This window comes from Bombus huntii, unplaced genomic scaffold, assembly GCF_024542735.1.
Source record: "Bombus huntii isolate Logan2020A unplaced genomic scaffold, iyBomHunt1.1 ctg00000057.1, whole genome shotgun sequence".
NCBI classification, from domain to species: Eukaryota; Metazoa; Arthropoda; class Insecta; order Hymenoptera; family Apidae; genus Bombus; species Bombus huntii.
In genome coordinates, this window is record NW_026099318.1 from 688,960 (window position 1) to 702,472 (window position 13,513).

At 32.3% G+C, this 13,513-nt stretch overlaps 1 protein-coding gene across 1 annotated transcript; it reads left to right on the forward strand.

Moving 5' to 3' along the window:
• Window positions 1-11,388: 11,388 nt before the first annotated feature.
• On the forward strand, window positions 11,389-13,446 carry LOC126875729 (cylicin-1-like). The gene is made up of 2 exons (XM_050638610.1): window positions 11,389-12,490; window positions 12,578-13,446. The coding sequence occupies exons 1-2, from the start codon at window positions 11,422-11,424 to the stop codon at window positions 12,865-12,867; spliced, it is 1,359 nt and encodes a 452-aa protein (XP_050494567.1). The 5' UTR covers window positions 11,389-11,421; the 3' UTR covers window positions 12,868-13,446.
• Window positions 13,447-13,513: the final 67 nt, after the last annotated feature.

Below are 13,513 nucleotides of genomic sequence, written 5' to 3' on the forward strand. Positions count from 1 at the left end.
ATCGAATCCTCAAGATTTTGATTAACTTGTGATGATCCGAGATACAGTAAAACTTTGCATCGCTCTATTGAAAAATATTTGTGCGCTAGAAATAAATCTCGAGTAAATAATGAGTTTACTATTTTAAAGATAAAACGTGTAACAGGCATTACATGTAAGAAATACAATGCGGGCAAAATAACAGCTCACTTAACATTTCTGTTAATTTCTAAATACATAGGATTTTTCACCAGATATTAGCGCTTTTATTGGAACAAACAAATGAAAATGAACAATTCCGTGTAACATATTTCGGAGCCATATTGATCTGATATGTCAAACATATACATTGATATCTCGAAAATTAAAAATTATTTTCTAGAGTTGACATGTTGTTTTTCAGGTAAGTAAAATGTTTTTTAATGTATACTATATCTAATTTATTAAGTGTAATTACCAGTTATTTGCCCCACTTTTATAATTTCCTTTGTATATTATATACATTATAATCTAAAACGTATTTGTTCAACGTATTTGTCGTCCAATACCGATGATTTAGTCATAGACCGAATTTCTTTTACCTGTAAGTTCAATATTTTGGCAACTGAGACTAACTTAGAAGGTGTCCGTTTAATTTTTCTTCTACCTTTTCCATAGAAAAATGTCTGAAAGTCCAAAACAGAAAAGAGAGAAATGGTCAGAGGAGAACATGAATGGGGCTTCGAAGCTACTCTTCAAAAATAAAATGGCCCAAAGACAGGTCACTGAAGCTTTCAATGTTTCAAAAACGACGAATGTGAAGTCTGGGCACACGTCGAATGCGCAGATCAAGAAAATATTAAGTATTTTCCATACGATATACATAAAAATCAAATTTGAATAAGAATATGTATACTGACATCTAGAGGACTTTTTAAAACATTATTAACCATTTAGAGCAAAAGATCAAATAATTAAATAATTGATCGGTACTGGACGACAATTTTTCGTTTCCTACAAATTCCGACATTACTATTCTTGCACATTGTCAATTCGTCAATTCGTATTATTGAATTTCATAAAATTAATTTTCCTACTTTTATCAAGTTCCATTTGTGCTATAAAGTCACTTTGTAAATTTTCATTTTTACCAACTCTAGCACAAGGTACTGTGCGACTCTCCCCTGCATCTTATTTTGTATGTGATTCGAAATCCAAATTATTCGATATTTTTCATACCAAACTACGATAAAGATTCTTAACAACTTCTGCAAGATTACCTATACTAGCATTTATGACGTTCCTGTCTCACAAGATCAATAACCAAGCCTTTTCCTCGATTCTTTTTCTCTGATGAAACGTTAAATAGTTTTCTTCCTTCTTTCTGTCCGGATGAATTTTATCTTTTTCGTAGGTCATTGATATCTGGTCGCTTTTTTAAATTACTTTTTCCGTAGTTTTCATGTCGCAATAAAGAGATTAAAAAATGCTGGATCAAAATTCTTAATGCTTTTCTCACCCACTCCGTACTGTTATCTTTCTGTTCATGTTCAAAATAGCGAATAGAGGTACATATAGAGGCGAATACTTCTGTGTTTAGTCTATTGACACCCCCTCCCTCTCGCCCCTTGATAAGGTTGACTCGTGTTAGATTACAATATCAGTTTGCCTAACAATCAGAACTACATGGAATTTTGGGGATATACAGGCTGAGTCTTCAACAGCAAACCACCTGAATAATTCTTTCAATTTTTTGAGACGCAGGGAAATGTTTGAAACAAAAGTTGTTTGGTTTCGAGGAGGCTATTACGCGATGGAAAAAGTTTTTCTCAGATGGACGCGTTTACGAGTTTTAAAGAACACTTTAATAGGCTTCGTTTTTTTTTAAGTGTAGCCGTGTAGTTTTGAATACCTATTTGTCCCATTGTTGCTCTTTTGAAGACGGATTTAAATATCGCGGTCATTTAAGGTCACTCAAGGTCATAAAACGTAGTAAAATAGTCCAATCGAACGTAATGTTTCAATATTCCGAAACAAAGGAAAATGGATTTACCATTTTCAAGATAAGCGGCCCGTTTATAAAACACCATTAAACTAGGAGACGCAATCAATTGGAGAAAAGATAAATTTTCTGTGACTACTTATCGTACTCGAATTCGACTCTACATCTTCGTTACTTTGTCGAAATTGCTATGTATAATAATTATTAATTATGAATAACGAAAGAAATCCTTAACCGAAAAATACTTCGTTATTCAGTATTCGTTGTTTAATATAATTATAAAACACCAATCAATAATAACACAGGTACTTCACAGTGAGATATTTGAATTATTCATCTAATATAAAGAATAAGAATTTTGGAACAAGAAATTAAACGATTAGTACAAACATTCGATAATTGCACGAAAAAGTCCTTTACGTAGTTACACAGCCGTCGTGTCCACTTTGAGAAGGACAGATTTCCCTGAGGTATCGCGGAAATTTGGCGGTCCATTGCGATCAAGCAGTGTAACATGATCCAATATTATCAGTTATCGTTGAGACAATGTATCCGAGTAATCATTCAAAACTGAAAATTGCCTTATTTTAGGCTTTTTAAAATTAAATTTCCACTAACGCATTTGTAGGATTTCCCCGACTAAAATAAGATCAAACATGATATAATATGAATAATATTTAATTATCAATTATTAAGTAAGCAAATATGTTCCAAATTTTATCGTGTTTGGTGTCATTTTAACCAGTAAAACGCAAGAAACATATTAGCAAAAATTTCATTGATCAAAAATCGCAAATAAGAATCTTTCAACTTATCGCCAGCCTTTAACGAGGCTCTCTTTCTCTTTCATTCGCGTTGTCAATTTTGAGGAATAGAGTCTCCATAATTTTAACGTTTCAGTCCCGATTTTTGTGCAATTATCGAATGTAATTATTAAAATTGTATACACGACATATTACAAACATTGAATCGAATTTTCTTCTGCAAAACGTTATCGAACACGAAAAAACGAACACGAATAATCGAATCGAAAATTACTAAAAGATCGGCTGTTAGATAAGTGTTTACTAAGAATCTGACTAAGTACACTCTCTTAAATGCAAATGACTCATTGAACTTTTTTGATATTAACTTTTTAATGAACGGCAATCCTCGAATAAAATCTTACTCAAACTGATAACATTAACAAAATATCTAAAAAATGTCAAAATCGGCGGTATCTCCTTTTTTTGTAAATATTTACCGGCTATTGAATCCATTGATTCTCGATTGCCTTATCTGTTTGCTTGTGTATATCTTTTATATATACATAGATGGATACACAAATAAGTTTCGTCTATGGCGAGATCAATTTAGCCACCTGAGTAACCAGCTATCTTTCGAATCAACAGATACAATACCGATACAATGATACGACATGCGATGTACATACTCGAAACGTTACACATTGAATCAATGAATTAATGAATTAATGAATTAATGAAGAGTAGCTGCTAATCATTGGTAGGATACACGCTTGTTAAAGATCGAAGATGTCCCTGAATTAATTAGCTTTGAAATTAAAAGGTTAGGTATGTGGGAGATTTTGCGTTTGAGGAAAATTATTCGAAGATAGCAATATGGTTGATGATACGGAAGTGTAGGGGTAATAGGGTGAATGCAACGAGCAATGTATAATAAACAATTGATAATTGGTAATAATGTATAAATAATTCGTAACGATTAAGAATAGAAGCAGATAGTAATATTTAATTAGAACCCATGTTTTTTTTTCAACTTCCAATTTATGTTCCTTTGATAGCAAAAACTAAAATAGAATTGATTATAATAAATTTTGAATATAGAGATTGAAAATTGAAATGGTTTATCAATTGGGCTGATTTCAAACTAATCTCGTAAAAAAGTTGTAAAGAGGGAAAATATAGCTTTAAGAAATACGCAATTAGTCGAGTGTTTACGGTACGTGCCAATAACAAGACAAGCTTTTGACTTTTGGAGAAGTCGACTGTAACAAAAATATATTATATTATATTATATTATATATTATATTATATATTATAGCTATAATTTTAGCAGATACTGTTTATCTATTTCGTTTTGCGTGTTTTAACGTCCTCATGGTGTATCGTATAGTAATTAATGCATCAGATTATATACATATTGGTGTTTGTAGGTAACACGTTATACAGAGTGGAGAAGCAGCATCAAATTGTCACGATTGCAAAATAAAATGAGTGAACGGCTGGTGAACGAGCAAAATACTCATACAATAACAAGTGAATGTAAAGGGAGCTCTAAATTCCAAGAAATTCCATTTTATCAGCCGAACAAAATGTATAATCTGATAATGTTTTGAGGATAGTAAGTTAGGCAGGCGAAAAAAACAGGTGTTAACGATCAAGTATAACAGATACACAGTAGTAAATATTCAACAATTTTTCAACCGTAATGTATTTATACACAAATCTGCGTACTTTGTATCAAAGTTTCTGTTGAAAATGACAACGTGAGTTCGTGCTCGCCATCCATATGCAGATGCGTTAGTGATAAGAAATAGTAACTAGAGGATGATGCTATTTACAATCGATAGATTTAATCGATAGGCTTAAGATGCTTTTTTGTTTTTATCCCTAGTTTTTGTAAGCGTGTGCAATAAAGGCTTTTTTTGGCTCAGAACGGTGTAATAGATTTATCCATTCAATAAAATAATAACTACTCTGATCTTACCTCTGAGTATAGAAATAACAACAGTTTCGATACATATATTTTTATGTACAGCATGTATAAAAAGTGTCAGGGCGTATAAGTGTCCACTAGCGTGATTTCGGAGGATCGGAGCCTCTGGATCGATTGATTCATGCAAAATTTTGTAAAAATTGACGTTTGCTGGCACCGTATGCTACTTAGCACGAGGATCAAATGGAACTTTACTGGGAAAGTATATTTGGATACCATGATGTGCAAGATATTATTCTTGTATATGTAGGATTTGTATACATTTTAATCAATTTACTTTTTTTAATCAATTTAATCCTCATTTTATCAATAAATCCAATTATTTTGCCATCTATCTCTATTACCGATTATCGAATTGTTCGTTGTTCCAAAAATGTGTTGCGCGCAATACTGGGCACTATTAAATAAATTTTCATTTAAATAATTGTTTAAATGTTAAAAGACAGAAATAAATTATTTGCAATTTCAACAAGTTTAAATATATTATTTAAAATAATGAGATTAATTGTTATTTACAAATTTTATTTTCTATTATACTAAAAGAAAGCTAATAAAATCAGAATCTTTGTTTGAAAGTCTTTCTTCACACAGTAGATAATTCTGTAATAATGTGAAATCACACTGATTGCTCCATTCTGTTTATCACGGGCTATCCCACCTGCTAACGAAAACTTGTTGTTTTCTCGTTAATGTCACATTGCTTACTTTCTACCTGACTGCGAAATATAAACTTGTTGCGAATAATCTCGATGTAAGACCCAATGGAATTTCAACGTCATTTCTCCAGAAAACGGTTCAATTGCGACTCATAGCTTATTTTCTAAAGTTGGCAAGTTGGTCCTCGCGATGAGTAGACGTTTGTAAAACTGTATCATCTAGAGTTGTAGAATTAAGGTGGTCCGGTCAAATAAGTGTATTTTTTATATACTCTGTACATATACAGGCTTTTCCAGAATAATTCCATACCGCCAGACAGGATAAGACGTCAAACAAGAAAAAAAACATTTTTCTTTTCTTCAGCTTATTTTTGCGCGTAAACTTTTTGTATTTAAAGCTAAAGTTTGAAATAGTTGTCGATACTCTGTCACACTGAACGTATTTCATTGTAAGCTAGCTCAAGCAGAAACAAAGCCTTATACAAGAAAACTTCATCCTCTTCCTTTGACTTACTTTTGCATACAGAAAAATCTGCAGTCTAAGTGTGCTATCCTGAGATTCCTTGATTATACATATCTTTTCTAAATTTTTCGTTTCTGTTAACAAAACTTCCATAAATGATAAAGTGCAGGTATTTCTAAAGGGAAAAAATGTAAAGAAACTAAAATTAACGCCCAAACACCCAAAATTTCAACATTAACCCGCCATATATATATTGTTAAATATGTAAATTCGCATGTTCGTGGGGAGACGCGATCTCGAGGAAGTGCGCCAACGGGAGTCGTAAATTCCCGTTACGATTGACTAATCGACGCCACGAATCGTTCAATCCCTTATTTCTTTTGGGATAATAAGGGTAGTTAACTTGAAGAGAACGCTGCTATTAACAGGTTATTATATATATCGGAGATGAAAGGAAAACCGGAGCCTTCCCTTTGCAATTTTGAGGAAGCCTTCTAATGCTTTAGCCTAGATTTTATCATAACTGTAATTAAGCAATTGTCATTTGTAATTGTTTGACATTTGTGAAAGCCAAAGTGGGTTCGAGGTGACAACTGGTCGCCGAACGTAGCCACGGTCACGGGATAAACGTTTTGCCTGACGAAGGTGTGGATCGGTTGTATTGTTCTCCCTAGAAATCACATAGAATTGTACTTTAGAGATGCTGATATAATGGGACACACGTTGTATTAGGAATCAATCTCCAGACAGAAACAGGTCGTCCCATATAACGTAATACGTTATAACGTCATCCCATATAACGTAATAAGTTATAACGTCATACCATATAACATAATACGTTATACCGTCATACCATATAACGTATTACGTTATAACATTATAACGTTATAACATATAACGTAATACGTTATAAAGTTATATCATGTAAAGTAATACGTTATAACGTTATACCATATATCGTTACATATGTCACGACCGGCATACTTCAAATCCGACGGACTGACGATAGAGATAAAGCACTCGGCGACAATGTATATCGCTGAAGTGCCTAATGAACCATCAACATCCCAACGGTCCTTCCACCGAAGGTTCTAGAAGAAAGAGCACGTGGCAACGATCGCGGACGCCTAGCAAATGCATGGACGGTGGGGATGTTGAGGGATGACAAAAGAAAGTAATCGGATCCGATCGAAAGTAAAATCATAAGAGTCAGTCTTAGAAAGTCACGCCTAGAGTTCGGAAGTAGATTGTAAAGTGTATTGATGTTAGAAAAAAAATAAAGTTTTCTTTTTTTATTTTTTTACCTCAAATTCCTTTTTTATTTTGTTATTTTACGTGACACATACATCGACACTCTGTGTTACCACAGATTTTATACGAAATAGTGAAATTGGAAATCGAATACTGTATTCAGAGTTAAAATATAATGCTATATGGAAATGAAATAGCACTTCAAAGACTTGATAGATTTCGTTAATAAAATAAAGCAAAATAAATCTTTAATTCACTCACTACGAATTTATGGCATTGATTAAAATCAATGAATGTAGAGTTACTTCCGATTAAGGGTACAACTGTTATAAATTAAGAGCATAATTACATTGAATTAATGGGAAAATGTTGTTATAAATTATTGTTATAACTGTTAAGATTTAATGATGTAATTGTTTTAGATTAATGGCTCAAATGTTATAAATTAATGGCTTAAATGTATAAAATAATAGTTCAAATATTGTAAATTAATGGCTAAGATGTTGTAAATTAATAGCCTAAATGTTATAAATTAATAACTTAAATGTATAAAATAACAGTTCAAATGTTGTAAATTAATGACTTAGATGTTGTAAATTAATAACTTAAATGTTATAAATTAATAGCACAAATGTTGTTGAGAATTGTGGATCTTTGAAGTCGAAATAATGTTATAAGAACACTAAATTTATACTGAGGATTAATTTTAAAATAGTAATATATTTATTTCATGGACGATTTCTTATATATTCATCGATACACACTTGCACGCGTCTCAGCACTTTCTTCTATACCCCACATACATCCACACGCTGATGTTCACATACAAGTATCTCTACTACACATTTAACCCAGTCCAACACAGAAAATTATACATATCTCAACAAATGTTATAAATTAATAGTTTAGACGTTATAAATTAATTGCTTATATGTTATATATTAATGGCTTAAATGTTATAAATTAATAGCTTAAATATTATAAATTAATTTCTCAAGTATTGTAAATTAATGGCTTAGACGTTATAAACTACTAGTTACAATGTTGTTATTTGATATTTTTTTTATTTACCTTATATTTAAATTCTTCTTGGATGTTCACTGTCCGGAATTTCAGGCACGAAAGAGCTCGCGCGCGACTTCCGCGTTCCTTATATATCTTGACAAGGTGTCGAGATGTCAATCAAACGTTAACGATCTCTTGACATAGCAAAGGAGGGGTTTTCCATTGTAAAATCAAATTGAACAATTTCTTAATTTTTATCGTAAATTGGCGCCTTCGACGATTTAATACGGTATCCATTTTTATCATTTTAATAGTTTCTACAAACTAAGACTAAATTCACACCTCCTTGATACTAGTTTTCGACTATCAATTAGTTTGAACAAAAAGGGAAAAGAGCCTAACGGCAGTCGATGACGTTACTGTGAAATATGTTATGGTATTTAAATAATCAGCCAGATAAAATTCATATTAATCATTATATTATATTATCGATATTCGTTCATTTACTCGTGCTAATTACAAAATAAAATGTTCTCTTTTCTTGAATAACACCTACATCACCGTCTGCGATATTTAAATTTCTTATTTAATGCTTATTTAAAAGTCAGGTACCTTTTTAATTCCTCTCAAGTTAAACGAGTAAATTTACTCGTTATAGTTGTAACATAAAATGGCTATTTTCTTCAATACCACTTGCATCGCTGTACGTGATACAAATATTAATTATGTATCGAATAATATGTACCAATTGGCTGTAATCGCGGTTAGGTATTTCTTCGTTTGATCTATCCAGAGATCTATTAGGCTATTAGCGAGACACTTATTGATTCCTCAAAGATGTATCTTAACTTAAATCTTAAAGATTAACTAAATGATTATATTTGATTAGTATTCGACAGTGTCTATCATATTCAGCCATCTTCTTTTATAATTGATACTGCTCGGATCAATTATTTTATAATAAATTGCAGATTATGCCACGGTATATTATAAGATATTTGTCTATAGCTCTTTTTTTCTAATTCATTGATTTTATTATTAGTCTCGCTGGTTTTTCCTGTGCGTATCTGCTGTACGTACATTGGAAATACATAATGGATACGTACATTATATATATATTTTAAAATATAAAAATAAAAAATTAACAATGCTATTATAAATATTGCTATTATAATTAATTAATAATAATTTAATTAGATAATTAAATTAAAATAATTTATAAATATTTAACGTAATAAAATAAAATTTTTTAATAAAATTGATAAAAATTGAATTATCTTGTATATAAGTATATATTAATATATAATTATTAATTTTAAATATATTAATTTTAAAATCTTTATACATACATTTAATTTTATAAAAAAATTAAAATATAAATATAAATATTTTAACTTTAAATTGAAAAAAATGTATTATATATAATTAAATATTTATATATAAAAATTAATATAAATTATAAATATTTTATTATCTTGAGATATATAATTAAATTATTATTAATAATAGGTAATATTAATTTATAATTACTTATTTATTTATATATATATATACGTCGGGTTTACATTAGAATTAGGGTTAGGGGCGTGAAACGAATCTTCGTTTGGGTTACACGTTGTCGTTATGCAATAGAGAAGACATTGACTAGTGCAAATACGATTACCATAGAACCAGACAAGTAACCGTGGTTATTAGATATTCGAGAGACTAATGACAATGATCCTAGGTTCAATAACGAATCCGCGGACAACGGGACGGTAGTCGTACGCACTCGCAAAAAATCTAAGTCGGATTCTGTGTTAATATTCGCTGACCGTAAGGAGTTAATCCTTTTTTGTCGATGAGACCGCAAGAGAGAGAGACTTTCCGACCCGGTGATACCCCAGAGGAAAAATATGACGGGGTGTGTCTAAGGACACGAGATCATCGGATTCGTCGGGGACATCCTACGTTCGGAAAGTAAGGGAAATTGACGTTGCTGCTAATTGGCCAATCTCCATATCGGTAGTTAGAAAAGGATGCTAGCCGCCCTTGAGGGAGGGTTGCTAGTGGGAGACGTCGTTCGTGGAAAAATAGGTCTCTCCTGTCTTCCCGTAACTGGGACAAAGACTGTGTATCTGTTGAAGGATTTTAGGTAACTAGATATTAGTGTTTATGACGGTACTCGGGCTAGCCGATCGCGTACTGTGGAGACGCGTCGACATCTGGTAAACATCCTGCCCGGAGAATAGGATCTGCGTGTGGCGAGCTACGAGACAGAAACCGTTGGAATGTTTACTGCCATGTGCCGCTACAAATCTTTCTTTTAAGGAGAGCTATAGGATTACTTAATGCCTTTGTTAGATGGAGAGTTCGTCCCGTTGACCGTGTGACACCAATTACCTCTCAGAGAAGAGACATCGACTCCCGACTGTCGGACGCCAACGCCGCGACGCATCTTAGTCCCCATCAGAGATAAGGCCCCAACCCCGACTTTCGGACTCCTTGGAATCCACACCAAACCCCCCAACATCCCCAAGCCAGGGTGTATATAAGCCGAGACTTCACCCAGCCCGGGGAGTTCTCGTTCTAGTTGCTGTTCTTGTTTCTCTGTTCTTTCTCTGTTCAACGTTATTCTACTGTAAGTGCCAAAGTCATAATAAAGTTCGATAAAAGAGAATTAATAGTTGGGCTACGGCTCAGCTTTCTTTTCTCTCGCAACCCAAGTACCAACTTTACGTGACATTTTGGCGATCCGTGCCAGGATCCATCAACTTCAAGAAAACGAAATTACGCATTTCGGCATACGTGCATCATTGACGATTGAGGGATCAGCGGACTTCTGCAGATCAGCTCACTTTACGTGAAAACGACTTCTACGGAAAGCGGACTACGGTCATCACCAAAACTGAAATTGGTCACGAAAAGAAGAATATTCAGGTAAAGAACTGGATTCTTTTAAATATTATCGTACTCGTCGCAGTAGCTTCGCTAGTACAGACTCCAACAACAGTACAATAACCACTATGAGCAAAAAATCAGAAGACACATCTTCTGTTAGCCCTATGGCTACTGGTGTGGATCCAAGTATTCGGGCCATACTAGACGCTATGCAGAAGCAGAACGAAATCAAGTTAAGAAAACTGTTAAAGGAGACTATTAAAGCAGCGACTAGTCGGAGTTATCAGGGTAGTTTAGTTTCTAATAATTTGAACAAAAGCTTGGAGAAAACAGACGTTACTGTAGGAAATGAAGAAATGGTTTTGAAAGAATTTTCAAAAGAATTGCAGTCTAATGTAGAAAATTCTTATGAAAAGAAAGTATCAATTAACACCGCTTCACAGGATTATATTTTCATTAAAACAGACTTAATGTTTGATGTCAATAGCTCAACAGAATACCAGAAAGAGTCTGTGAAACGAAGGAAAGAAGATATTGCAGTATTGTATAATGATTTGTCACCATCTTCGTCACAAGATACTCAAAATTTACAAGAATGGTTTGACAAAAAAAGTAAAAGTTTAGGAGAAGCAGAAAAAGATCATAACAAGAAGGATAATATTTCAATGAGAAATATTTTGGACGGCGATACAAATAAAAAAAACCAAATTGAAACGAAGGAATTAGAAGCAGTTAGTAAATCAACTGCTGAAAATGATACAAAATCAATAGACAACGTTGAACAAAATATATCATTAGAATCCATACAAAAAGCAAGAGATAATGCTTACAATAATGAACATTTGCTTATAGAAGAAGACCAAATGATGACAGCGAAAAATGCGTGTGACACTACAGAATCAAAAACTTCAGCAGATCTTATGTCGAGAAATTTAGATGCTAATAGACAAGAGAAGTCTTTAGAGAATAAAGATGACAAGAATCCATCTCCATCTATGTTAGATAGTAGTAAACGGAGCAGTCGTTATAATGTTGCTGCAAAGCCTGCTACTTCGCCAAAATTTGAAGAAATTGTTTATAATCAAACCAGACAATCAAACACAAATAAAATTTTGCGAAGCGCTTTAAAGACGAAATTAATCGAAGACAAGTGTGAAATAATTAATAAACAAAAGGCATCGGAAAATGTAGAAAATAAATATGCCAAAGAAGAAAAAAGAGGTGTTAAACAAAAATCAATTTCAGATAGTGAAAACGAAACAACTGATACTCGTCAACGAAGGGAAGTTCTTTTAACGAACACAGCTAGTGATAGCGATAGGTATAAATCTGTAGAAAATGATAATGCAGTAACGGGTGTAATAGCAACTGATGAAGCGAAACATAGAGGCAGACCTAGGAGATCGGATAAAGTCGAAGTTAAAAAAGATGAAGATACAAGGAAGATCCTACAAAATGAGAAGGGTGGATTAGAAGAACAAAGAAAACTCGAAGAAGATACAAAAGAAGAAACTACAGAGACAGAAGTCAATTCAAAAGGTATATTGAATAATAAGTGCGATTTACTTGATACCGAAAGAGCTATTGAAATTAATGATACGGTTCAAGATATTAAATTTACTGAAGGTAGAAGCCGCACTCAAAATGATATGGAAGATGTAGTAGAAGATTCACAAGAATTATCTAACAAAAGTAAGTTATCAGAAATAAGGATTGCACTTAACAAAATTGAATATACAAAAACTATTTTACGGAATAAAAAGAATTCATTAGAAAGAGAAAGAGGAGTAAGGGAAAAGAAGAAAATGTACAGACAGAAATTATTTCAAAAAATATATCAGATGATAAATGTGATTTGCTTTAGAAAAAAAAAAAAATATTATCCACAAACTACATTAGGAATTTATCTATTTTAGTGAGGAGAAAGAGAAAGGATAGAGGAGTTGATCAATAGACTGTGGCTTTTGAAGCGTTTATGAAAAACTTACAATTTTAATAAAATATTCAATGTAAAGTCTTTGTTATAATATTCAAATAAATAGATGAAAAAAAACTGAATTTGCATAATTACTCATGGCTTATTGATCAATCATGCGACTCGTTCAGAGGTAACTCGAGTTGTAAAGGCGACAATTTATTAAAAATGGTATATCTGACGTACGATGCATTTGCTCATGTTAAACTATTTAAATAAGTATAAAAATCACGCGAAAAAAAATCTACTGAAAATAATGTTGAACTAGTTAATAATAATAAATAATATAGTGAAACACAAACCTTAAATCAAGATTTTAAGTTAAACAAAAAAAAAAGAAAAAAAAGAAGAAAGAAGTTGATAAAATGACAGCAACATGTAGCAGCAGGCGAGAGAAAATAAGCCAAATTTCTAAAAGAAGAAACGATGCTCAAGAACTCGAAATTTCTCGAGTGGATATGCTAAACAACGAATTTAATGAACAGTTGAAAGAACGTGAAACAGCAATAGAAGACTTACATCAAATATTAAAGCATCAATCGGAAATTCATAAAGTTAACTTAAATGAAGCAAGTTTGAAAATAGGA

Coding starts and splice junctions, on each gene's coding strand:
- LOC126875729 (XM_050638610.1), top strand. CDS start 11,422: ATGTTTGATGTCAATAGCTCAACAGAATACCAGAAAGAGTCTGTGAAA. Junction 12,491..12,577: donor GACAGAAGTCAATTCAAAAG/GTATATTGAATA, acceptor AATTTACTGAAG/GTAGAAGCCGCACTCAAAAT.